This window comes from Aegilops tauschii, chromosome 5 (assembly GCF_002575655.3).
Source record: "Aegilops tauschii subsp. strangulata cultivar AL8/78 chromosome 5, Aet v6.0, whole genome shotgun sequence".
Lineage (NCBI taxonomy): Eukaryota > Viridiplantae > Streptophyta > Magnoliopsida > Poales > Poaceae > Aegilops > Aegilops tauschii.
The window spans coordinates 171,765,660-171,793,655 of record NC_053039.3 but is presented as its reverse complement, the minus strand read 5'-3'; the positions used below and the strand labels follow the sequence as shown (position 1 = coordinate 171,793,655).

The following is a 27,996-nucleotide window of genomic DNA, read 5'->3' as shown; positions in this document are numbered from 1 at the left end:
GAGTAGTTTTTGCTTACTTTGTTTAAACATTTACTTTTTAAATTGATTAGGAATACATGCACGCTAACTAGTAATATAAAATTGTAAACGCAGAACAGTTGAGATGAAAAAGTGGGCTTGAGTGACGCAACAATTGTGTACGAACCGTCAAGTGCTCTACAATATAAAGGGGCAGCAGTGTCATGTATCGAAACGTGTTTAGTTTCTACGAATCCCAGCGGCTATGCACCCAACTTCATGCAACTTCGTTGCTGACTTGCAAACCAGATCTCTATCGTCAACATGAAAACCCTGCAACTTTCAGCTGCGCTATTTTACAAGTGGAAGTGTTATTCCAAGCATCATGGCGACCACAGAGAAAAATCGGCCCTGCTTGCTAGACCGTGTAGTTTCCTGAAGTGAGGTATTGAGCAGAGAGAGGTGGCCCTGCTGCGGATACAGGATGACCAAAATTAAAAGGGTGATTGTACATGCAAGCTGGTCCAAACTTGCAGACTCCATAACGTTCATAGTATGTGCACACGGGCTGATCCTGCAAATCCAGAGGCCAGATCAGACGAAACAAATACAAACCTACAAAATTAATATAACAATGTTGCCCAAAAAGGCAAAAATAAGTTATAACTATGAAATTCAGAATTAACATGCTCCACTGAATGTCAAAATCATATTTTCTGTCCTTCCGAAACTACATCGAAATATCACAGATTTCTCACCTTTATCTAAACATAACAAGGCCATGTACCATGCAAGGTGTTTAGAACAGTGCTTGTGAAAACAAACCAGGTTTTTCTTAGGCACCGGTCCTTGTTTGTATAGCACAGATGCTTAATTAACCTCTATAGGAACAAGCACTAGTCTAGTGCTTAAGCAAAAACTGGTTTATTTTTACAAGCACCTTGCATTGTATTGTCTAACACAACTTAATAAAACAAAAAGAACAAACCAAACAACTTACAGATCTGAGTGGCAAGCCAAGAGGACTAAGAGCTCCGGCTGTTGGTGGAGGCACAAGTGACCTTGGATGGTGATACTTGCACTTGGCCTTGAATTTACAAAACCCACTTTTAACAAAATGTTGACATTCAGGTTGGCCAGGTCTCTCTGGGTATTCATCGGAGGGCAGTTCTTGATGTCCCGGTACATCTGCTCCCCTGTACATAGGATGATTCACAGGAGGAGCTGGAAAATGATGAAAAGAGATTCCAGGAGGGTAGTATGGACCTAATGGAACCTGAAAAAAACAATTGAACATTAACTAGATACATTAAGATAAGGTCTCAACATTAAACATATAGATTTGGCAAATTGGACATGGTAATTTTTTTTAATTCATCAGTTCTCACAATACAGTAAGATGATGTACGACACGGTGCCAGCGTGAAAGAAGATTTTTAATGTCACGAACAGTACCGATAGTCCGATACAAAGGTCTGTAAGTCTGCTAAATGTTACGTTTTCTAAACTCAAGCGAAAAGCAACCTGCAACAGTCCCCAATATCACCTGTTGAGATTTACATGGCAACATGTAGGGGCCACCCTACCACTATCCTTTCAAAAAAGAGACTACATAGAAACCACTTGAGTGGAAGGAACATTTTCCAATGAATATAAACATATTTACCTGATGGTACCCACTCCATTCTGGAGATGGATACATTCCCCGAGGTGGAATCATTCCCGCACTGTATGAGGATGCTGGAGCTAAAAAAGGAGCACAGTGCTCATTCAATGCCCTTTGGTCAGCAGACCATACTGGAACATTCAGCTGAGAAGATGCTTGAACATTTTGTTGTGGAATATCGCCATTCTCATGCTCCAACACTGGATCTCTTGAAACCACATTAGTAGGATCCGGATGGTGAAATCTGCAGTTGGTGGCAAATTTGCAGCTCCCAATGCGCATATAGTACGGACACTCTTTTCCTCCCTGCAAGATCATAAACACCACATTTGCATGAAATATCCAATTTAAGAAACAGCGGTGTTGGTATAACTTTAACGTATCTACAGTAGGTTCAACCATGCAAGCATTTTGGTTTTGGCACCAGATCAACATGAAATTCTGAGATATGTGAGGAGCTCACACAGATTATCCGGAATTTTCGGTGAGGTGGTGAGGTCGATGAGAGGAGAACCCACTTGATGGCCTGGGACAGAATTGCTAGATCGAAGTTGCATGGTGGTGTTAGAGTTATATTTATGGTGGCCTTTGGCCTTTGGCCTCCCCCTGTACAAGTATATATGTTGGCTTTTGCCTCCTGACAATACCAAGTTGCTATTCTTCTAACATGGTATCAGGTCCAGGTTTAGAGTCTCCACCGCACGTTGCAACTCGTGCTATTCAGATCGATTTTTTTTCGATCTTCTCTTGATTTCTAGATCAATCCCCGGCGTCTTCCGCCGGCTGCCTGTACATCGTTGACCTCCCGGCTGCGTCCGACCACCGGCTGCATGTGAATCTCCGGCCTTCTCCGCCCGCGTCTGACAGTTGCCAGCCTTCTGCTCGCCGTGCCGGCCACCGGTTCATCTCCGTCCTCCTGGCCGCCTATGCATCTCCGGCCACGACTGACGGCCGCCACCTGTGCATCTCCGTGACTTGCTCACCGGAGGGTGCCCGCCGCCAGGCCTTTGGCTCAGTTCCATCTGTGAGCACATCCGCCGCCGGCCCCACATCGACGCGGGCGTCCTCTGCTGTAGCGGTGTGCGCCTTGTCCTCATCAGATCGAATACGTGCAGTTGATCTGCTTCGAACCAGCTCGGCTCGGTTCAGTTTCTGTGACTCTGGCTCAACTCCTGTTCAGCTCGTTCGGCTGCTGACCTATTCTCACGGCTGTATACGTGTGTATCCGTGTGGATTGGTAGCTGCTGCGCCCGCATGAATCTATCTATATACTTTGATTGGGGTTCTGGTGGGCTGCCATGCTATTCGGCTGATTGGTCAACTTCTGGCTTCTGTTCGGCTGTTGACCCCAAGCTTGATTGTTGTGCTTTTGCCCTAAAAAAACAAGCATCTGCCATGGTGTCTCTCACCCGCTCTCCAGTGATTTTCTACGGTGTTTTCGGTGTTCCCTACACTGACCCAGTCTCACACATGTGCCTTTCCTCGGTGCTTGGTGCTCGTACGTCTGTGTCGTCGTCCCCTGAGGCGACTTCTGCCGATGCTCTCATGGCTTCCGCGTTCGGCAGCGCCTCTACGTCGACTCCTCTCGCGGCTTATGCCCGCGGTTGTGACTATTCTTCGTCGACTCCTCTCGCGGCTTCCGCCCGTGGTTATGGCCACTCTAGTCGACTCCTCTAGTGGCTTTTGCACGTGGTTATGGCCGCCCTACATCGACTCGTTTGATGGCTTCCACACGTGATGATGGCCGTTCTATATTGACTCCTATGGAGGCGGCCGTACCTGGTGGTGGTCGCTCTACGTCGACTCCCCTGATGGCTTTCACATGTCGCTCGACGCCGAGTTGCTGCTCTCCGTTGACTCTTCACGCGGCTTCCACGGGTAGTGGCGTCCGCTCTTCGCCAGCGAGTGTTTCTACCTCAACTTCTTCAGCTGTGTCGATGTCTACGCATGAGATTGCACAACTCCACTGCCTGCTTGAAGCTTGGATTCTGCTCCGACAGGATCTGCACGCATTCTGTGACTGACTTTTCTGGCACTGAGAGACCACCTTCTCCTCATTCAGATACATCCCCATGGATTTTCTATACTGGAGCATCTTTCCATATGACTTATGATTCTTCCACTTTGACCTCCGTTCGACCTGTCGAATCTCCTGTTCATGTTCTTACTGCTGATGGTACTCACCTCCCTATCGCTAGTCAAGGCACTCTTAGCACATCTTCCTTTCATATTCCCTTTGTTGCCCATGTTCCTCGACATGGCATACCGCTCTTTTCAGGTAGTCTGATTGTTGACTTTAGTTGTAGGGTCAATCTCGACTCTAATTCATGTTCTGTTTAGGATCGTCGCACAGGCGCTCTGCTTGGTGCTGGCCCCTAACGCCATGATGGTCTCTAGGAGCTTGATTGGCTTCGTCTTCCCTTTGATGCCACCTCGACAGTCGTGCGACCCCTGTTGTTGCATCTGCTAGCTCTTTTCAGCAGTAACAAGCATTGTCACCTTGAGACGACGTGTGCGAGGACGATCGCTGCCTCTCTTCCGCCTCACTTTTGGGCTGAGGCTATTTCCACTTCCACATATCTCGTCAAAATGCAGCTAGCTGCTGCTCTGCAGAGTGGTATTCCTTTCGAGCGTCTTTCTAACCATTCTCCTGATTATTCGGCACTTCGTTTGTTTGGTTGTGTTTGCTATGTTCTTGCCCCACATGAACGCACCAAACTGACCGCTCAGTATGTTGAGTGTCTTTCTAGAATATAGCGATGAGCATAAGGGTTATCGGTGTTGGGATCCTGTCGGTCATCGGATGCGTATTTCCCGAGATGTGGCTTTTGATGAGTCTTGTCCTTTCTACCCGCGTCCATCCTCCTTGACCTTTTCTATGGAGGACATATCTTTTCTCACATTTCCCGATACACCTCCCTCTGTGCACCATATTTCTACCCTTCCTCCCGCTGTCGCAGATCTGGTTGTCCTCTCCCACAGTTTCTTCTTCCTTGCCGCATGAATCTCCACCTTCATCACCGATGCTTTCCTCGTCTTCACCTTCGTCACCGATGACTTCCCTGTCTCCACCATCACCTCCGGCGATTGCTCCTCTTCCCTCTTTCCCTTTCCATTACACTCGTCGTCCACATGTTGTGAATATGTCCACTGATGCGCCATCTACTTCTGGTGTGTCGTCTTCCTCCTCTCAGCTAACTTATGGTCTTCGTTCTCGGCCTTGCCCGCCTCTGACTGATATTCTCCTTCTCGCTATGGTCTTTCGGCCATTGTTGAGCCGACTTCTTATCAAGATGTTGTTCATCCTCAATGGCAGTTTGCGATGGCAAAGCACATTGCTCCACTTGAGCGCACCGGCACGTGGGATCTGGTTTCTCCTCCTCCCCATGTTCGTCCCATCACTTGTAAGTGGGTCTATAAGATTAAGACTCGCTTTGATGGTTCTCTTGAGCGTTATAAAGCTCGTCTTGTGGCTCGTGGCTTTCAGCAGGAGCATGGTCGTGATTACGATGAGACTTTTGCTCCTGTGGCCCATATGACCACTATTCGCACACTTCTCGTCGTGGCCTCTCTTCGCCACTGGTCTGTGTCTCAGCTTGATGTTAAGAATGCCTTTCTTAATGGCGAGTTGCGTGACGAAGTTTATATGCAGCCACCACCTCGGTATTCAGTTCCTGATGGCATGGTTTGCCGTCTTCATCGCTCTCTCTATGGCCTTAAGCAAGCCCCCGCGCTTGGTTTGAGCATTTTGCCTCAGTGGTCACTGCAGCTGGTTTTTCCCCGGTGCTCATGATACAACGTTGTTTGTCCACCTTTCTGCTCGTGGTCGCACTCTTCTTCTATATGTTGATGACATGATTATCACTGGCGATGATCTTTGAGTACATTGTCTCTGTCAAGGCCTGTCTCAGCGAGCAGTTTTCTATGACTGATCTTGGTCCTCTTCGTTACTTTCTTGGGATTGAGATTTCCTCCACTTCTAATGGCTTTTTTATTTTCCAAGAAAAGTATGTTACTTTCTTGGGATTGAGATTTCCTCCACTTCTAATGGCTTTTTTATTTCCCAAGAAAAGTATATCCAGGATCTTCTTGCTTGTGCGGCTCTTAGTGATGAGCGCACTGTTGAGACTCCTATGGAGCTTAATGTTCACCATCATGCTTCCGATGGTCAGCCCTTGTCTGATCCGACTCGTTATCTTCATCTTGTCGGGAGTCTTGTCTGTCTCGTTGTCACTCGTCCGGATAGTTCCTATCCTGTCCATATCCTTGGTCAGTTTGTTTCTTCTCCCACTTCAGTTCACTATAGTCACCTTCTTCGTGTTCTATGATATCTTCGTCCACGATCTCTCACCGTCTCTTCTTTCCTCATTACAGCTACAGGCCTATTCAGATGCCACCTGGGCTAGTGATCCTTCAGATCGCCATTCACTTTCTGCTTACTATGTCTTTCTTGGTGGTTCTCTCATTGCCTGGAAGACGAAGGAACAGACTACGGTTTCCCGTTCCAGTGCAGAGGCTGAGTTGCAAGCTATGGCTCTTCTCACGGCAGAGATGACTTGGTTATGCTGGTTACTTGAGGATTTTGGTGTTACTGTTACTACACCTACTACACTCTTGTCAGACAATACAGGTAGTATCAGTATTGCATGGGACCCCGTGAAGCATGAGCTTACCAAGCATATTGGTGTTGATGCTTTATTTGTGCGCGTTGGTGTGCACGACCATGTTATTGCTCTTCAGTGTGTACCTTCGAGTTACAGCTAGCGGACTTCTTCACGAAGGCCCAGACTAAGCGCAACATGGGTTTTACCTCTCCAAACTCAGTGTTGTGGATCCACCATAAGTTTGAGGGGGGGGGGGGGGGGGGGGGTAGAGTTATATTCATGGTGCCCTTTTGGCCTCCCCCTGTACATGTATATATGATGGCTTTTGCCTCCTGACAATACCAAGTTGCTATTCTTCTAACAGGAGTTATATTTATGGTGCCCTTTTGGTCTTTGGCCTCCCCCTGTACATGTATATATGATGGCTTTTGCCTCCTGACAATACCAAGTTGCTATTCTTCTAACAGGTGGAATAGGCTATAGAGATCTGCAGTTGTTCAACTAAGCACTGATTGCAATTTGCAAGGCAAGCCTGGCGAGTTATAGCTACTACCTTGCAACCTGCTTGATGTGGTGCTTAACAAAATTACTCAACTTGCTGGCAAGGGATCACTCATGGTCTGGAGGTCCTTAAGCATGAGCTATTTGGAGTATCAACAAGGGAGGTAACATTAGAATTTGCCGCAATAATTGGATTTCAAGGGGGGAACCCAAAATCTATGACAGATCTTCTCGCTCAAGGATGTGATGGATTAAAAATATGATAGACCTCGCCATGAAACAATGGGATGAAAACCTTATTAGATCCATCTTTCACCCCCCAAGACGCTACTGACGTACTTCAGATTTGGCTCCCCTTTTTGTTGGCGAAGATTTTTTTTAATATGTGGTGAAGATTTTTTATTTTTTATTTTTACTATGTGGTGAAGATTTTTTATTTATTTAGCCTACCCAAACTTGTTTGGGACTAAAGGCTTTGTTGTTGTTGTACTATGTGGTGAAGATTTTATTGCATGGCATCCTGAAAAGAATGGCATATTCTCTGTTCATAGCGCCTATAAGCTGCCGGTCAATTTATAATCCAGAGACTCTCAACTTGGGACCAGCACTAAAGCCTGATGGAGCTGGAAACCAAAGGTGCCCCCCAAAGTTGGGAGTTTTTGCCTGGAAGCTTGCTATGGATCCCTGGATGTCCAGCAACGACGATGGAAGCGTAAGATGGATGGCCTTCCAACCTGTGGTATATGTGGAATGGAACCTGAAGATGCGGTAATGACGTGAACGAAGGCGAAAGCTCACCGTTGCTATGCAGGGTGTCTGGACGCTGCCACCAGAGAAGAGTCTTAGATACAGTGGGAGAGGGGCCGGGTCCTTATGGTTCTGGATGGTGCGAATGAGGAGATGAGATGAAGCTTATGTTACTCTGGTGGCAATCATGGCATCTTAGGAATGATATTGTTTTTGACACAGGGAAGAGCGGTATTGGAAGTTCTGTTCTCTTCCTGCAAAATTATCTCCAGTCCCTCCAAAACCTAAATGCTGAACCGGATCAAGGCAGATGTAAAGGGAAACAGGTGACACAGCTCAACCTCAGTTGGCATGGGCAACCCAAAGCTTCTACTGCAGTGACCATGTGGGGAAGACCAGAGAATGGACGGATTAAGCTTAATGCCAACGCTGGTTACCTTGCTGATGCGAGGACTGATACCTAGGGTGATGCGGAGCATCCTGCGGACACCACCATGTCAAGAGGCCGTTTGGCAAGTGACACATGCAACATCTACTTCACATACTACTTGACACTCCTCTCGTGTGCATGAGCTTCACGGATGACGAGGAGTGCAAGCGCCAACGAACGACTACACCATCTGCGAGGGAAGCATGGAAGCGAAGACGGAAAAAGACGGTGCTGCTAAAGCTACAACGGCCGGACATCCGGCGCCTATGCAGACAAGGAGCGGCGCCAACAGGCGACTGAACTGCATCAGCGGCCGGACATCCGGAGCTACATTGACAGGCCGGACATCCGCCCCCCTGCCGGATTTCCGACGAGAGGGCACCCGAAGGTTGACGCCCGCATGACCGGACATCCGGCGCCTCATGTGAGGCCGGACATCCGGCACCTGCCTGCTCGCACGGTCGGGCCTGAGGCCCATGTATCTCCTTCCCACCTAACCACTCGTGGCTTGTACTATAAATAAACCTCCACCTCCTCATTTCTAGGGTTAGCTAAGATTAGAACTACACTAGAGCTTAGCTCATGTATCACCCCCCGTGGGACTCCTCTTGAGAGAGAGAGAGAGAAGACTCCATTGGAGCTCAAGGCCTCCAATGGAGAAGATCCCTAGTGGATTCAAGACCTCCACATGTGGAGAAGGATTCCCATCATAGAATCATCAAGACCTCCTTGTTCTAGGACTTGGGGAAGAACTATCTTGTTCCATATCACTCTTTGGATGATTTAGATCATGGATCTATCTTTGTGTATCTTTTATTGCATCTATATGTGTTGATTTGTGTCTCCCTTCGTGATTCCCCTCATGTTCTTTGTGTTCTTCGCGTTCTTCCTCGAATCCACCTCCAATTCATGAACATCGGGACAAATTACATTGATTAGGGTATTGCCCTACATCATAGGGGGCAGTAGCCCGAGAAGAGGCGGCCAGTATCTATTCAGCCTGGTCATATGTGACAGCACAGCGCCCTCTGAGGCAATTGTGTGCCTGGAAGGATTGAGGATGGTGATGGCATACCTTGATAAGCCCTTCCACCTTGAGAGTGATGCTTTGATGGTACTTGCTGTGTTAAGGAAAGAAACAGATCGATGGCGGGTGGGGTGATCGAGGATATCAAACTTATCGTCCACAACCTACAGACTACAAAGAATCTAAGATGAACAAGGTTTGTAATAGGGCTGCCCATGAGCTTGCTCAGTTTGGGCTTAGTGTCGAGTACAGGGTTTTTGCAGGGCTGCGATCCGACCTGCATGTCAGAGATAGCCCAACCTTTCTTTTCTTGCTTAATTAATGAAAGTTCTTTATTTTTGTAGTATCCTTTATAGTTTTAACCCCGAAAGCAAATTGATACAAGTGAAACAAAAAAAGAGAAGTTCTATATGGATTAGCTTTTGTCCCTTGTTCATTTAGTACACCATTTATCAAAGGGAAACTTCTGCCTGTAGTATTCTTTAAAAGTTTCAAACCCAAAAGCAAAGTGATATGGGTGAAACAAAAAAGAGAAGTTCTATGTGGATTAGCTTTCGTCCCTTTTCCATTTAGTACACCATTTATCAAAGGGAAACTTCTGCCTGCAGTATTCTTTAAAGTTTCAACCCCAAAAGGCAAACTGATACAGGGGAAACAAAAAAGAGAAGTTATATGTGGATGTTTTTGTCCCTTGTCCACTTAGTACACCATTTACCAAAGGGAAACTTCTGTCATATCCGTACCTTCCAACATTTGTTGAACTTGAACATCAGTTTTGATATGGATGTATACTAAACTGCTTTAAGTCAGTGATATGCACATCCCCTAAGATCAAAAGTATCTCTAGAGCATGAAAACATTAAAAAAAACTCACCAAAACAACAAAATGTGAGTCAAACGGACCCAGGGATACAAGTTGAAGAAATGAATGTAACTTACTGGACGAAGTGGAAGACCTAGAAAATTCAGCTCAACCTTTGCAACTTCTGTTTTCCTTTCTTTCCCTTCGTAATGTAGGTATCTGCAAGATTCCCCAAATTTGCATCCTCCAGGCGTTGAGTAATACTGCGTTAATTTAAGTTTAAAAAATGATCTGAGGGGTTCATCCAAACCACAAATATGCACAATATATTCGTATTTGGGTAGCCTAACTCCCAAACAAGATGTGGGTTAGTGGAATCACTGGGCTCACACTCCTACCTACAAATTCCAGATAGATCAAAACAGCTATTCTTTAACAAGCGCAAAGGTCCAACTGCTATCCAGATTGTACCAATGCTAGCTACTTCTGAGCTGTATTGGTTAAGGTAGGTTCATGTAGCCTATAAATAGGCATGTATGCCATCTTTGTAAGGAAAGCTTGTAGTGCATCAATAAGAGGGCTTTGGCTCTGTGAGGCAGCAAGTCACCGAAACAGCCTGTGTACTTGTGCATGTTGTGAGAAACAACAGAGGAGCTGGGTGATTCAGCTCCAGCAGAGACGGGGGCTGAGTGATTCAGCTAAGCTTCACTGCTAGTAGTGGTTCTGTGGAACCATATCTCAGGAAGTGGAGGAGTTGGGTGATTGAATTCCAACAGATTGGATTTCTCTACTCAATGTGGATATCATTCGAATTCAATTAAACCTAACCATCGGAGAAAATATTCATGATCAACAAACTGGCTGAAGGATCAGAAACAAACCTTACATTCCTCCTGAGCACTACCTTCTGAAACAGTTTCCTTTCTTTTCTCTTTAGCAACCTTCAGAATCTCAACAGGTTAGAAACAGAAGACAAAATGATCAAAATATAAACCAAAGGCTTCAAAACTAGATAGATCATCAAAGGTTATCAGTATATAGTTTTATATCATGAACGGAGAGAAAATTTTGTGCAAGCATGAATTTATTTTATCAGGTTATTAGTGTAAACTCTTGATAACTACGTTAGTTCAGTAGCACGAACTCATGAACTAACATACATGGGTAAACCATACATGGGTAAACCGAGACCTCGGATAAATGTATAAGATGGAGAAATGTCTAAGATAAATGACAGCAATATACAACACTAAAGATACATGTTAAAAAAAGGATTATGGCCTCTGAAGTGGGACTATCAAGCCAGTACTGCAGGGCGCCAACTTATAATGCAAAAACTTGTAAACCTTTTGTTCTGTCTCTTTAAACTTCTTCAAATAGAATCCTTTTTCAGTCTCATCAGCAATCTGCCAAGAAAATGGATGAGGGTTTTCAATTCCTTCCATTACATTTATTAAGCAAACTCAAGCATTAGTGTGCATAATAATATCCAAGATAGATGCACGTATCAACCTTAAATTGCATTGCCTCCATTCTTCCCTTCTTCGCATCAATTACATGTAACAAGAAAAATAGAAGTAAGAAATAATAAAGGCAGACATACTTTCAAACCCCAAATACTTCAGATAACTGTGCTTGCTGATTCACTTGTCAACTACATGTACAGTGCTAATGATGTTCCTACTAAATCTACCCAACAGAGAGAGATAAGACATCTTATACACTACATAGAATGCTGAAAGCCAATGCTGATTGCTGCCCTCATGTGATGTCCTGTTAAGGTTTCTTAAGTTAGATGTATTCTCCTTGTCAACAAAGCCCTACATAAATTATATATGTTGGGATTCTACAACTCTGTGAAATAGAGCAAAAGAAAAAAAAAACTTATGCACTGTTCATGAAATAAATAACCCCAAACTTGATAATTCAAGCTGTTCGATTCATGATCCTAGGGAACAATGATCAAAAGGATCAAACAAGTCAATCATTCACAACCACTCATGAAGGGTTCCTTGAGAAGTTAAGGATTATTATTAGTTCTTTCTCAAATTGGCACAATTAGGAATGGTAGCATCCTTTCCTTTCCAATGCCCACATATTGTGGAAGCACACCTTTGCAGTTGCTTCTGTTAGGAAATATACTCACGGTCATCGCCAGTGATGATCATGTCATTAACATATCGAAGAAGGGTCCGTCATGAGCAGAAAAAGGTGGACAAACAATGCAGGATCATGAGCACTCGCTGAAAAACCAGCTGCAGTCATTATAGAGGCAAAACGAACAAACCAGGCACGAGGGGCTTGCTTAAGGCCATAGAGAGAGCAACAAAGACGGCAAACCATGACGTTTACCAAGGTGGTGGCTGCATGTAAACCTCCTCACGCAGCTCACCATTAAGAAAGGCATTCTTAACATCAAGCTGAGACACAGACCAGTGTGAACAGAGGCCACAGCAAGAAGTGTGCGAACAATGGTCATATGGGCCACAGGAGCAAAAGTCTCATGGTAATCATGACCATGCTCCTGCTGAAAGCCACAAGCCATAAGATGAGCTTTGTAACACTCAAGGGGACCACCGGAGCAAATCTTAACCTTGTAAACCCACTTACAAGTAATGGGACAGCACACGGGGAGGAAGAGAAGCAAGATCCCACGTGTCGGTGCGCTCAAGAGCAGCAAGCTCCTCGGCCGTCGCAAGCTGCCATTCGAGATGAACAACAGCATCAGATAAGAGGTAGGCTCAAAAACAGCAGCACCAGCGCTTGAAAAACCAAGGTGATCAACAGGCGGAAGCGGACGAGGACGCATGCCAGAAGTAGGCTGAGAGGAGGAAGATGGCACATCAAAACTAGATGGCGCATCAGTAGACGCATCCACAACACGTGGACCTGTTTACCAAGCCGGCAACCCTGACAGTCTAAAGACGCATAGCCGGAGACTGATCCGAGAAGACCATGTCGAACTAAGGCTGAGAGACGAGAGCCACACAAGTGATCAGCACCAAGGAGAGACTGGCGGCGGTGGCAGTGGATGGATGGTGAAGCCAGTCAAGGATGCTGAGGGCCAGCACCAAGGAGAGCACCGGTGTGACAGTACAGAATAGAACATGAGTCAAAGTCGAGAATGACCCGACAACCAGAGTCAACAATCTGACCACCAGAAAGAAGCTGCATGGCAAGTCGAGGAATATGAGCAACATCAGGAACATGAAAAGACGAAGTGCTAAGAATGCCTGCCTCGGAGGGAGGTACCATCAGCAGTAAGAACATGAACAAGAGAATCAAGAGGTCCAATAGAGGACATAGTGGATGAATCATGAGTCATATGAAAAGATACTCCAGTATCAAGAATCCACGGAGATGTGCCTGCCTGTATAGAAGGCCAGAAGGCCAAAAGGGTCAGTAGCAGAACCAGCGAAACCTGACGACGAAGAACCGGAAGATGCAGCAAGCAGGCATTGAAGTCGCGTAATCTCCTGCTCAGTCAGGGGCTCGGTTGAAGAGGTCGACGTAGATGCACCCGGCAATGGAGAGTCATAGGTAATCAGCAAGTCGCGAAGTCGCACAATCTCCTGCTCAATGAAGGACACATATGAAGAAGTCAACGCAGCAACACCGAAAGAGGAGCGGTCGTGGTGACCTGTGAAAGCCACTAGATGAGGCAATGTAACATGACTAGTATTGTTTGCAGAAGCCGGTGGAGAAGACAAGGTTGCATCCATACAAGCACCAACTGTCAAGGGATGGCACGGGTGCAAAGCGTAGTCGCTGGAGCGGTATGCACCAACACCGCTGGTGAAAGTCGCGAGAGGAGTCGGTGTAGAGCGACAATCCCCATGTGCGGAGGTCGCAAGACGAGTCGCTGAAGAGCGACCAACACAGCCTGCGGAATACTTCAAAGGGAACAGCACCACATGCGGACAAGCACCAAGCACCGAGAGACGCCGTAGGGGCGAGAGACAGGATCAGTGTAAGGAACACCGTCAAAAATGAGCTGGCAACAAGGGAGACAAATCGTGCTCGACAACCTAGACATTTTTTTTACCAAATCAGCCAAATCATCTGACCAACACAGGAGTGGCAGCTGCTCATCGCTTGAATGAGATCGAAGGAAGGCCAGGAGGCGGGCAGCCTGTCACGAGCCGACCGACCTAATCAGGCAGTGAGCGAACGGCCATGTGCGGACGGGCGTGCGGGTCAACATGCAAACGAGCAGCCAGATCAAGCAGCGGGCTGCTTCGCAGGGATGGATCAACGCGCGGGTGGGGAGATTGGATCGCCGTTGGGGCAGGCCTGCGGGGCAGAGCTGCCAGCCGGCGGCTGATGGGTGGAGCAGCGGGCCAGTGGGGCAGCATGCCACCTGCGTGGGATATTCAGCAGTGGCAGCAGGATGGAAGCAGAAGCACACGGACTGCAGCAGGTATGCAGCGGGCCACCTGCGTGGGGTATGCAGGGCGTTGACCTGCAGACGCAGCACAGTCATGAGATGACCAGCAACGAGGTGGAAGGAGGAGCAGCAGCTCAGTAAGAGGCACGTGGGTGGAGAAGACAGGGACGGCCGGCGAGAGAAGGCAGCAGTGAAGCGAGATGAGATTGGATCCAGAGAGCACAAGTTGCGTGTGCGAGAAAAAAGAAACAAGGCTCTGATACCATGTTAGGAAATATGCAACTTGTATTTCCAAGTGGCCATAGGCCAGTATATATACATGTACAGGTGCAATACAATATGCAGAAAATCCCATAGAGAACAGGGAAAATACAAGGGGGTACATGGCTAAATATATATAACTCTTAAGAGCTTCAAGCTAGTCAAACTCATTATTTTCCTTTTGGAATACAACAGGATTGGTCAGAAAAGTAAACCACATAGGACAGCGATAGTGTGGAATTGTAGTTGACCAATCATTTTTTTATTTCAAATAGTCTTCAATCCTTCAAAACAATAGACAGTTCACAATGACTTCTAGAAAAAAAAGTAAATAAGACTCACCAACAAATCGACTTCAGCTGAAATATTTGGAACAAGATCTTCATATTCTTCTTTAGGAGTCTACAGCAAAGTTCGACAAGAAACTGAAACACAAATCGAAGAGTACCCAAAGAATCATAAATGGAAAAGAAAAAACGTCCATATGGAAATTGACAGTTGAACACACTAATATGCTTCAACATCAATTGTTTGAAATATCCACAGAAACGATCATACGTAATCATTCAAACCTTATAAACTCAACCTACAACGTGATCATTTCAAGCTTCTAAGACCTACCATATTTTCTAGAGTAATTTAATTAGATCATCTGCATGCAATCAGCAATTAAAGCAGAAAAGGTGGATAAGCTGACGGTGCACATTCAGTTTATGTGGTTACTTAAGTTCAGTTTATCCGGATTTTTTTAATTTCGGTTTGTGTAAAATGACAACCAAAAAAATCCTAACAAAAATGGAAACCAAATCTTATAATCCAAAATTTGTCGGTTCGCTTTGTTCGGTTAACCGAGAAACCGAAGTCCATGTGCACCATCAATAGATGCAGCATGCCATGAGCAGCCTCATAGCCAATTGTCATTTACTCTGTAACATAGCTCCCAACTTTAGCATAAAATTTATATACTGATAAAAAAAATGAGAATATTTATTGATCAATATTCTGATGCCGCTAAATCAAGATATACTACCGAAACTGAGAAGCTTTCATTTGATAACCATTATACTGTACATAGAACTGAATTAATTAAGCGCAATGTAAGCCATATGTTAATTACTTTCAATTTCTATGCACTAGTAGTCTAGTGCTTGCATGAATCAAGATGTATTTTCTGGAGGAGTACACTAGCCATCGACTTAGATTACATTGCGGTGTTAGGTAGAGTTAGTCATGGACTCATTGTGGTGTTACCTACTTGCAAGCTTCAAGCAGCAGGGGTACTTCTTTTAATATTGTGCGGGCGGCTAGTCGGAGTTGTAACCATCGTGAAACTAATGGTGACCAATGAGAATTCACCGGTGTGCGCCAGTTGGCCGGAGGATGACTGTTTGATTGCCTCGCCTCCTAGGGCTGGAGACAGCGCCGTCTGGTAGCTACTACGTTTTGTGGAAAGTGGAAACTGCCAACCCAGATTGTGTATGTGCCAACTGGGACGATTCACCTCGTATGAAGTAATCATATGACTGACGGCTGGGCGTATGTTGTATGGGGCTTGCTACCCCCGAGGGATGAAGCGGTCACATGTAGTACAGGTAATTCGGCGTTTACGGTTTCTCTGCACTGGAAACCAACAAACAACCGAACACCAAGCAGTGGCCAGGTTTTAAACCAAACCGAAACACTGAAACACGATTTAACGCACAGTTCGGTTAGAATGGTTCAGTTCAGTCTCGGTTTTTGGTTGGAAAATGCCCATCCCTAAGCAAACTATACATACTGAGAAAAAAGGGAAAATATACCAAGCTAAATGACAATTGTTTATAGTTGTATAAAGGGCAGCCCGGTGCATGTAGCTCCCGCTTGCGCAGGGTCCGGGGAAGGGTCCGACCACTTTGGGTCTATTGTACGCAGCCTTTCCCTACATTTCTGCAAGAGGCTGTTTCCAGGACTTGAACTCGTGACCTCATGGTCACAAGGCAGCAGCTTTACCACTGCGACAATTGTATATAGTTGTAAACTGTATAGTTCATACAGTAAAAACACTTTATGTAGTTATAATATCATTATATGGTATGGTGAATATCAGATGCATGGCAACGACCCCTCATTGGTTTGGGGCACACCATGTAACGTTACAAAGCCTTAATTTCCCCTTATATATAGTGAGATGTAACATGTGTTGTTCCTATTGAATTCATGCTCCAGCCAACTCATCCAAAAGTCCGAACTGATGGAGGGAGGCGGGCAATATATTTCAACACTCCCCCTCACGTCTAGACTATTTTAGTCCTTAGACGTGGGATTGATGTAGGCCGCAGAATCGTTTTATTTTAATACCGCGTTGGCAGGGTCTCTTGACTATTACTATGATTCGTGGTCAAGATTTTGCAAATTCCCCAATACATGCTTAGCAAGGCACAACATTGTGTGAGTTCATTGTGTTGGTTATCTTTTGTTGGTTGAAGGCATCAATTGGTGGTCACATGCGTTGGCCCATATCTGTCAGTTTGGGAAATCCAGCACAGAAATGTTTGTAATCCTTAAAACATATGGATGATGACATGACATCTAACTCACTCTTGATTAATCAATAATCATAATGACTCCAATGTGCCTATCTTTATAGAGGGCTCTCCTAACAATTCAAGATAATACAATGAACTTCACAAGATTTTTCAAAGGAATATCATGAATTCATAATATGATGTGCCTATCTATTTAATTTTAGAAACAAAAAGCATCATGTGCAAGAACTGAAGGCCAAAGCCTTCATTAATAAGCCAGTAGAGTCATTCATCCAGGCTAAGAACTTTGTCAAGTGATTTGTGGCTTGGGTGCTTATAAACTGTACGAAGTTTTTACTACATGTATCAACCAAGAAGGATACAATCTCAATAACATATAGTATCCCCAATGGGGGGGGGGGGGGGCAGAATTAAGGTGCACTGCAAGTGCATCGTGAAAATCACATCCAAATACCATCCTATCTCGTATGTAATTATAACTATCATATAACCATAGGGCAATTGAAACTTCCACAGGACTGGTCATCAAACAGCTGAATACGTCTCGTTTGTGCATTTGCCAAAAAAGCAACAAATTATGAAGAGACTCACTTCAACCTTATAGAAACAGCCGAATTGGAATGTGACCAATTTACACTAGAAAATACACTGAAATGTGATACCAGAACACAATGGCTGCAATGAACAATCTAGGTGCAGTTTCGTATGAAGACAAGATATATCCTATTTAGGTGCTTGCAAACGAAACAATACAATGTAATGGGTGCGGATCAGACGAGTAAATTAATTGCAAATATCTGTAAGATCCACCATGAACATTGAAGGAATAAGCATACGACTAAACCACATGAACATTTAGTTAATAGGTAAACATCTAGAGAGCATCTAGTTTATAACTGCAACGATATGATACAGGCTTATAGAGGCTGTTTGGATTGGAGCCAAGAGCAGCCCAGCCAAAAGTTGATCGTTGACCAGGCGTGGGCACGCGTTTGGATGAGGGCCAATTAATTGGCTCGCCCTAGCCGCGTTAGCTTCCACCAACTATCGGGCGAGTTGCGGGCGGCAGAATTCTGCGCCAAACTTTTGGCACGCCCACGGTTGGCAGGGCTAGCTAGGGCAGCATCCAAACACACCCACATAATTGTAGACACGACGTGTGGAACTTAACATGTGATCTCCAATCCTATATCCTATATACCTACGAGAGTGATCCCCACTACTTCTATTTATCTCAACATGCATCTATGTCACCTCAACATGCAACAATGCATGAGAAAGTGGCAACCTCAACATGCTACCATGCATGGGAAAAGATCCGCTCCGCTCTTTATATTCCATAAATATCTTATACATCTATAAAATAATCAAATATTCATGTTCCAACTTATTTCAAAATATATATAGCAAACAATTCCCGCAACTTCGTGTGGGGTATCATCTAGTAACTACAATTTCACAGCTTACAAATTCTATGTGCTTCCAAATCGCTCAATATATGTCACAAACAAGTGTGAAGACATAAGTAATTCTTATTATTTCTCAATCTGATCTGCTTTACCCACATCGTTGATGAGGAACACTAGATGAGAAGAAAACACATGCCAGATCTGTTTGGCTACTTCTAGATGCTTCCACTCTAGTGTAGTATTTCTTTCCTTTTCTTTTCTATCCTATCTACTGTTTTCTAGAGTATTCCAGCTATAAGTAGAAGTATGTGAAGGCTTCCCAAAGCCCTATAAATAGAGGTCCTCGCCTCTACTTTGGAGGCAGACTATGTACCCCTACCTATAATAGAACTTCTTGTTCTTATCTAAGATCTTGGAGTAGATCTTGTGCCCTAGGAGTTCTGGACTGAACTCTTGCTGCCCTATCAACCTACATTCGCCTCTAGAGCGATATCTAGCGCAGCACGTTGAAGCTGTTCCTTCAACACTTGTGTTGTACACATTGTAGCAGCAAGGTGGAGTTGCTCCTCCACAAACTTTGTGCTGCTTCAGGTGGTATCAGAGCCTCGTTGACCCATACTAGTTCTTGCTGTCCTCTTCGAGAGTAAGTTGCAGCAAGCAATGGAGCAATTGGAGAAGAGGATGGATGCTGCAGAACAACAAATCAAAGAGCTGCGTGAAGATCTTAATCGGAGATTTGGTCAGCTGGTTGAGATGATAAGAAAGGGTGCCCCCCCTGCTGCCAATGAAGGAGATTCATCTAAAGAAGAAGATGTTCAACAAAGAAGGAGAGGTAATCTTGGAGCAAGACCGCCACAACAACGTGCTATTCAACGTGCTTCAAGAAGGCCAATTTATGTTGAAGCTTCTGAAGGTGAAGAATATGATGATGCCCTTGAAGAAGCAGATCTCTACGGATATCGGAGAGTACCCAACCCTACATATGCAAGAGATACATACAAGGTGAAAGCTGAGATCCCAACTTTTAATGGAAATGTTGACATTGAAGGGTGCCTGGATTGGTTATATGAAGTGGAGACTTTCTTTGAGGTCATGGAGGTTCCGGAAGATCGTAGAGTTCCTTTGGTCGCATACAAACTGAAAGGAGGAGCCGGTGCATGGTGGCATCGCGTTCAAGAGGAGCGCAGGCTCAGAGGAGAACCTCGTGTTAGAACTTGGCGACAAATGAAAGGCCTCTTGAAAGGGAGATTTTTGCCCGCTGATTATGACCAGATCCTATTTATCCAATTTCAAAATTGTGCTCAAGGAAATAGGACTGTTTCAGACTACACGGAGGAGTTTCTAAGGCTACAAGTGAGGTGCAACCTTGCTGAAACTGAAGAGCAACAAGTTGCAAGGTACATCAATGGTCTCAATGATGCTATTCAAGATCGATTGATGATGCAACAAATCTGGTCCGTTGATCAAGCACAAGCTCTAGCCTTAAAGGCCGAGAGGTTTGTGAGGATGAGAAAGACAACTAAGGCTCCATATCCTCCATATCCTCATACCGAAGGCTCATCTAGGAGCCAACCTAATAGAGTGGAAGAAAAGACCACTCCACCAAAGACAAAACAGCCCATCCCGAAGCAAACTAGAGGCAAGGGTAAGGCAAATGAAGGCCCAAAGTGCTATAAATGTGGTAAAGAGGGACACATATCCAGCGGCTGCCCACTAAGGAAATTTGTTAACACGACTATCCATGATGGTGAAAGCGATGAGGAAGAATACGAATCTGAAGATGTAGACGGACAAGAGGTTTGTCAAGAAGAAGGTGAAGAGGTGGTATGTGTGATCCAGCGTGTCCTATGTTCCACACCACAACTCGATGACACACAACGGAAGAAAATATTTGAGAGCAAATGCACGGTGAATGGCAAGGTATGCAAACTAGTGATTGATAGTTGCAGCTGCGAGAATCTTATCTCCCAGAAGTTGGTGGACCATTTAAAGCTTGAAACCCATGATCATCCAAATCCCTACACTATTGGATGGATCAAGAAAGGAGTGAATATGAGGATCACCAAACAATGCAACCTGCCACTTTCTTTGGGTAAGCATTATCGCTCAAATGTGTTGTGTGATGTGGTTGACATGGATGCCAGCCATGTTCTTCTTGGGAGGCCTTGGCAATTTGATGTGGATACTACACACAAGGGCAAGGAAAATTCTTACTCTTTCATTTGGAACAAGAGAAGGATCATTATCTTACCAAACAAACCCGAAGGTAATACCTCTAAGGAGGAGGGGAAAACTATGTTAACTATCTCCCATACCTCTCATGAGTTTATGGAAGACTTGAAGGAGGCAGATTTGTGTGCTGCACTTGTTGTAAAGGGAGAAGAGCACCTGACTGTTGAAATTCCAACAAAGGTACGTGGTTTATTGGCAGAATTTCAGAACATACTTGAGGAGCCACATGGCTTGCCACCGATGAGAGGAATTCAACATAGAATTGACTTAATTCCGGGAGCAAGTCTTCCTAATCTTCCACACTATCGAATGAGCCCAAAGGAGCATGGTATATTGAAGGAGAAAGTGGAGGAATTGTTGCAAAAGGGGCACATTCGAGAAAGTATTAGCCCATGTGCTGTACCAGCCCTACTCGCGCCAAAGAAAGATGGATCTTGGCGCATGTGTACGGACAGTAGAGCCGTTAACAAGATCACCATAAGGTATAGATTCCCTATTCCCCGTCTGGATGATATGTTGGATCAGCTTAGTGGAGCAAGAGTGTTCACAAAGCTAGATTTAAGAAGTGGATATCATCAAATCCGTATAAGACCCGGGGATGAATGGAAGACCGCCTTCAAGACAAAGGAAGGGTTGTTTGAATGGCTAGTCATGCCATTTGGACTCTCAAATGCACCAAGTACCTTTATGCACTTAATGAATCAAGTCCTTAGACCCTTCTTATCCCACTTTGTTGTGGTCTATTTCGATGACATCTTGATCTATAGCAAGGATGAGGATGAACACTTTGATCACATTCGGAAGGTGCTAGAAGTACTAAGGGAAAATGAGCTCTACGTCAACTTGAAGAAATGTGTTTTCCTGCAAACACAACTTCTTTTCCTAGGATTCGTCATAACATGTGACGGCATTCGTGTTGATGATTCTAAGGTTGAAGCAATCCGAGAATGGCCAACTCCTAAGACCATTTCTGAGGTAAGAAGCTTTCATGGCCTTGCAACTTTCTATAGGCGATTTGTTAAGAATTTCAGCACTATCATGGCACCAATTACCGAGTGTTTGAAGAAAGGAAAGTTCCAATGGGCAGAAGCAGCTGAAGCTAGCTTCAATGAGATTAAACAAAAGCTATCACAAGCTCCTGTCTTGGTACTACCTGATTTCAACAAGACTTTTGAGTTGGAGTGTGATGCAAGTGGAGTAGGCATTGGAGCTGTCCTATCTCAAGAAAGGAAGCCCATTGCTTTCTTTAGTGAGAAGTTAAGTGAAGCTAGACAGAAATGGAGTACCCATCAGCAAGAATTATACGCCGTTTTCAGAGCGTTGAAAACTTGGGAAGTCTATTTGCTGCCTAAAGAGTTCATTGTTTATAGCGACCATCAATCCTTGAAGCATTTTAGAAATCAAAAGCATGTTGACCGCATGCTAGCAAGATGGGCAGCATATCTTGAGAGGTTTAACTATCTCATCGTGCATAAATCTGGAATAACTAACAGAGTGGCCGATGCTTTGAGTCGTCGTGCATGCCTCTTGACTTCTTTTGAAGCTGAACTTCCGGGCATGGGTCAAATAAAGGAGTTGTATGAGGGTGACGAAGACTTTGGCCATGTTTGGGTAAAGCACGCAAGGGGCCAACCATTAGGTGATGACTATTTGATGCAAGATGGATATCTCTTCAAAAATGATCGTTTGTGCATTCCAAGAAGTTCTTTACGTGACAAGCTGGTTAGAGAGCTCCATTCAAGTGATCTTAGTGGCCATGTTGGACGGGACAAGACTATCGCTAACCTGGAAGCTCGCTACTTTTGGCCACAACTAAAGAGAGATGCTGGAAAGTTCGTTCAACGGCGCCCCGTATGTCAGACCTGCAAAGGCCAAGTCCAGAACACAGGGTTATACATGCCTTTGCCTGTTCCTGTTGCTCCATGGGAGGACATTTCTATGGACTTCGTCTTGGGCTTGCCAAGAACAAGACGAGGAAGTGATGCTGTATTTGTGGTCGTGGATAGATTCTCTAAGATGGCTCATTTCATCCCATGCCGCAAGACAACGGATGCTCATCATGTGGCAAACCTATTCTTTCGAGAAGTGGTCAGACTTCATGGAGTTCCAAGGTCCATTGTCTCAGACCGTGATAGCAAGTTTCTTGCTGCATTTTGGCTCACTTTGTGGAAGCAATTCAACACTGAATTGAAATTTTCTAGCACTGCTCATCCACAAACAAATGGACAAACGGAAGTGGTGAACAAGTTTTTGGGTAATCTGATCCGTTGCATTTGTGGAGAAAGAAAGGGGCAATGGGATTTGGCTTTATCTCTTGCAGAGTTCTCCTACAATAACTCCAAGCATAGATCCACAGGAAGGAGCCCTTTTTCCATTGTCTACACTAAAGTTCCAACACATGTGGTGGACCTGGTGAAGCTGCCATCAAGGGGAAACTCAAAATCAGCATTGTCCTTTGCTGATAATTACACCGAGTTATTTGAAGAGATTCGCGGCGCTTTGGAAGCACAAAATCAGAAATATAAACAACTTGTTGATTGCAAAAAGAGGCCAAAATCATTCCAAGTCGGTGATAAGGTGATGGTCTACCTCTGAAAAAAGAGGCTGCCTTTAGGTGTTAAAGGGAAACTTAGGCAGCGAAGGTATGGGCCCTTCTCTATCATGAGGAAGATAAATGATAATGCTTATGTGATAGATCTTCCAAGTGACATGGGTATCTCCAACACTTTCAATGTTGCGGACTTGACTCTCTACCATCCAGAAGAAGCGCTCTATGAAGATAACTCGAGGGCGAGTTCCAAACAACCAGGGGAGAATGATGAGGAACACTAGATGAGAAGAAAGAAAACACATGCCAGATCTGTTTGGCTACTTCTAGATGCTTCCACTCTAGTGTAGTATTTCTTTCCTTTTCTTTTCTATCCTATCTACTGTTTTCTAGAGTATTCCAGCTATAAGTAGAAGTATGTGAAGGCTTCCCAAAGCCCTATAAATAGAGGTCCTCGCCTCTACTTTGGAGGCAGACTATGTACCCCTACCTATAATAGAACTTCTTGTTCTTATCTAAGATCTTGGAGTAGATCTTGTGCCCTAGGAGTTCTGGACTGAACTCTTGCTGCCCTATCAACCTATATTCGCCTCTAGAGCGATATCTAGCGCAGCACGTTGAAGCTGTTCCTTCAACACTTGTGCTGTACACATTGTAGCAGCAAGGTGGAGTTGCTCCTCCACAAACTTTGTGCTGCTTCAATCGTCGACAATATTGATGTCAACCAAAATAAGTTCTAAAATATAATCCATTAGAGAAGGCATCCCTTGCTCCAGCCAACCACTGACAGTCTCAAAGCTAATCTCTTCTACAACCTTAGAAGGGTGCCAAATTAAGACAGACATGCATGTATATAAAGCTTCTACAACCTTAGAAGGGTGCCAAATTAAGACAGACATGCATGTATATAAAGGGGGTGTTTGGTTCAGAAGTCCTAGGTCTTTTTCTAGTCCCTGTAGAAAAAGTCCCTCCCGTTTGGTTCCTAGGGACTTTTTAGGGACTTTTTCTAGTCTCGGGGACTAAAAAGTCCCTGAACCAAAGACCCCCAAAAAACCACACACATGCAAACCAAACACCCCCAAAAAACCACACACATGCAGAAGAAGCTTAAAGGGCCAAATCACCTGATCATCGTCCGGCGGAAAAGCTTTATTACTGATGTCGTTGCTCCCGCTGCTGCTACTCCCACTCGCTTTCACCTGCATACAACCACATGCATGCACACACAAAAACAACATAAGGAAAAACTACAAAAGGATGCCTCCCTTTAACCCATCCACGAATCACCAAACCCCCTTCAACATCACAAAAACCAGATCGAAAGCACACGAAAATCTCCCAAAAGGCAAAAACAAAAAAAAAGACGAGCATAATAACGAGAACCTTAATACTGACCCCAGCCGCAAAATACCCACCCTATTCTTCTTCTTTCGCGCCGGATGGTTGAACTTGCACTTCATCCCGAAGCGGCAAGTTCCGAACTTCAAGTAGTAAGTACAATCCGGCTCCGCGTGACGCTGCGGAAACCGAGGCCTCGAATCCGCTGTCGCCACCGGCTGCACTTTTCCTCCAGTGATCTCTCCGGTTATCTCATCGCTTCCGGCGATACCGAGGACGGCATCATCGCCCCATCCCGAAGGCTTGGGTAGCTCGTCAGAGATTGCGAGGTCTGCGAACTGGCTCTCGATCGCCACGGCATTCCGAGCACCGGAGGAAGTGGAGGAGGGGGAGATCGAAGCGATCAGGTCTGCTTCGAGGTTCGATTTTGGAGGGGCCTTCTCGTTGGCGTCAGCCATTGGCCTCCTTGGAGAGAGAGAAAGACAGCGACGGCGACGAGAGCAGGTGGGGGAAGCAACGAAGGGGAAGAAAGGAAAACCCAGGGTATCCTTGCTATTTTTTTAAGTAACCATATCTTTCTGCACGCGGATTTGGTGAAGATGGGTGCGCGCATCTTTATGTATAGTAAATTTAAAAAAAAGCTAGAAAAAATTAAAAAAATATGAACTTATTTTTATAATATACACAATCAACCGGTATATTCGCACATGAAGTTTCACGAAGAAATCACGGTAATCTGGGCAAAAATGACAAAATCGAAGCTAATCGAAGCTATATTGAAAAACATTGTTTAATGAATAGTATGGTCACATTTGTATTTTCTTCACTAAAAATACCATGGGTGTCAATACATCATGAAACTTCACACGTGAGTAGAATGATCGACTAAGTTTCATACCGCAAAATTTCAGATTTTTTTATTTTTTCTAGTATTTTTTATGAATTTACTATTCATGTGGGTGCGCGCGCACCATGTTCACCTTTGTATTTTTGTATCTTTCCCTAATAATAATATAATAAAGCACGGGTTGAGTCTCTCAGGTTCACCGTCGCGACGTTTTTACACAAAGGTCCATGTGGTTTTCTGTATTCAACCCGAAGTCCTACTAATATGTCAAACTCGAACCGGTACGGGCAAGAAAAAAGAAAAGAAAATAAGCAGCTGCCCGCACGATCCAACCTCCCAATCCCACCTCCACTCCAGCGCGCCGCCACCTCCTGCCACGCCCCGCACCGTCGCCGCGCGCCGCCGGCCCGCCCCCCTTCGCCGCACTCGCCGCACGCCCCCCCCCCCCATCGACGCGCCCCGCGCGGACCGCCTGTCGTTGCCGCGCGCTACCATCGTCTACCCCGCCGACACGCCTATCCTTACCCCAAGTGCCCCACACACGCGGCCTTCCAACGCCGGCGACCCGCGGCAGCCTTCCACCGCCGACGATACTCGACGCTGCGGCGACGGATCCCCCCGCCCCTTCTACCATGGTGCCGTCGGACCCTTCCGCTTGGCTCCCGCAGCGAGAGATCAGACCGAGAGAGAGGCCAAGGGGGAGTGTTGGTGCAGAGGTTGGACCGTCACAGGCAAACAAGCCACCACTCCGATGGACAGAGCCGTCGTACACGCATCTGATCCGGCTGATGCACCCGGCTGTGGGTTAGCTTCTGCTGGGATGGTGACAAAGGACATGGAAAAGAAGCTTGTGGGGTGCGGCCTGATGGACAGGGAACGCGAGGGTGACGGTGGCCCTGAAGATGAAGGGACGGTTGTGGCCTGACCACAAGAGCATGGCCACGGTGCAAATTCCTCTATATCTTTCCATGGGGCCATGGCTGTTCCAGAGTATGGCAACGGTGCAAAATCAACTGTCTCCCTGGTCGAAGCAGATGCTCGGGGTCACGTCCAATGTCGCCGCCGAGTTTGCCGGAGGAGCAAAAACATCTGTCGAGCCATCCAATGTCGCCCGCGGCGGCTACAACAGAGGTATGTATCCCCTTGAAAGCAGCAGGTAGCAGCCTTATGTGCTATGTGTTCTTTGTATAGATGTGTGGTAGTAACCAGGCAGCAGCATGAACAAAATCACAACAGCGGGCTGCTGCTCTCCTCCCTGACCTCCCTCTATATGAAATAACAGTATAGCACAACATCATAATTAGCAACGGCAGAGCAATCTCTGAAAAATAGTTGGGATAATTAAAAAGATTTTAATGCGTTTATTTTGGCATATCAAAACATTTAGTGTGTGTATCTGAGTTCAGCACCAGCTGTCATGGTTACGCATCTTGGTTTGGTATTGATCAAGTAGCATCATGTTGATCCGCTATTTGAGTTATTTTTTCTGTCCCCTGTCTCTCTGTCTGCTATTCTGCTCTTTCTTCACAGCATGTTGATTCTAAGATTCCAATAGTATTTAGAAAGCAGCAAATTAATAAGGTAAAAATGGATTATGTGAGGCTAATAATTAAAAGGACGGATCTGATTGTGGGCTGAATATTTGAAGACGGTTGACTGTATGATTCGGAAAGGAATGATTTGATTATGGGCTGAATATTTGAAGATGGTTGAGGAGGATCGTGTGATCCGGACAAACTTGACCACCATTGACAATGGTGGGGAAAAGAAGATTTAGCAACAACAATGTGTCTCTAGAAATGTACAATTTTTTGTTTCTCTAGTTGCAACGATGGCCGTTTGTATCGACGCTAACAACATTTTTTCCTATGGGTCTCTAAAGGCCCAATAATAAAAGCAAATCACATGCTACCGAGTCAATTAAAGTCTTCCATAAAATGTATTAATATGTCAATCAACCGTGTCATCTCATTATTTATGCTTTTTATTACTCCCTCCGTTCCTTTGTGTAAGGTGTATTTTTTGGGCACGGTGATCAAGGCACACAATTATAGAGGTGTTAGGACAAAAGTACCCTTGGCAAATTTGTTGGTTAGTGGCAAGTAAATCAGTAAGTCCAGGAAAGTAAGAGATACATGCAATCGAGAGAGAGATAGTTTCCTTCTTTTAATACAAGGAGAGATACATGAAATCAGAAGAGAGATACTTTCCTCTTTCTGGAGGGATAAAAGGGGAATTATGAGTAATATTAATGATATTTACGGAGATAATGTAGGAATTATGAGTAATATTAATGATATTTACAGAGATAAGGCAGTACGCTCTTCTCCTTATTACAACTAGTAATAATGTACGTGCAATGCACGTTTATATTAGGTAGGATATTAGTTGCACGTTATATTAGGTAAGATATATGTGTTGCACGTTGGTATTTGGTAAGATATCAATTACTTTTTTCGCGGGAATGGTACGATATTAATTACATGGCAGATTTCATGGGATAGCGTTGAGTCAAAACGTATTTATAACCAATGGCAGTGGTGGGTAATTAGAGCGTTAAACGTGTTTGGTGCTCAACATTGGAGCGATTTAAACTGCTAGATAACATGATTTGACGGTCGAGATGGTTTGGATCTGCCCGTTTGGGTCTTTTATATTGGTATAGATTGAAACCATGTTTTAGGACCTCTACAGCTTGGTACCTACTATTTTTG

General features: G+C 44.9%; 1 protein-coding gene across 4 annotated transcripts; it reads right to left on the bottom strand.

Moving 5' to 3' along the window:
- Positions 1 to 104: 104 nt before the first annotated feature.
- Positions 105 to 24,981, bottom strand: LOC109764979 (zinc finger CCCH domain-containing protein 65). Of its 4 annotated transcripts, none has more exons than XM_020323775.4 (10): positions 24,513 to 24,981; positions 24,222 to 24,296; positions 14,726 to 14,785; positions 11,248 to 11,277; positions 11,082 to 11,141; positions 10,617 to 10,676; positions 9,873 to 9,998; positions 1,625 to 1,930; positions 959 to 1,234; positions 105 to 532 (listed from the first exon to the last, which is right to left on the bottom strand). In XM_020323775.4, exons 1-10 carry the CDS (start codon positions 24,891 to 24,893, stop codon positions 377 to 379), a joined length of 1,530 nt encoding a protein of 509 aa, XP_020179364.1. In that variant the 5' UTR covers positions 24,894 to 24,981; the 3' UTR covers positions 105 to 376. The 4 variants fall into 4 exon arrangements, with proteins under 4 accessions (XP_020179364.1, XP_020179365.1, XP_020179366.1 ...); XM_020323776.4 differs by having other exon boundaries at positions 11,248 to 11,274; XM_020323777.4 differs by lacking the exon at positions 14,726 to 14,785 and having other exon boundaries at positions 24,513 to 24,964.
- Between the last annotated feature and the right edge of the window lie 3,015 nt (positions 24,982 to 27,996).

Excerpts from the sequence above, each read along its gene's own strand:
- LOC109764979 (XM_020323775.4), bottom strand. The coding sequence starts at position 24,893 with ATGGCTGACGCCAACGAGAAGGCCCCTCCAAAATCGAACCTCGAAGCA. Across the intron at positions 10,677-11,081 it reads TTAAAGAGACAGAACAAAAG|GTTGCTAAAGAGAAAAGAAA; the intron begins GTTTACAAGTTT and ends GAGATTCTGAAG. Across the intron at positions 1,931-9,872 it reads TAGGTCTTCCACTTCGTCCA|GGAGGAAAAGAGTGTCCGTA; the intron begins GTAAGTTACATT and ends ATGATCTTGCAG.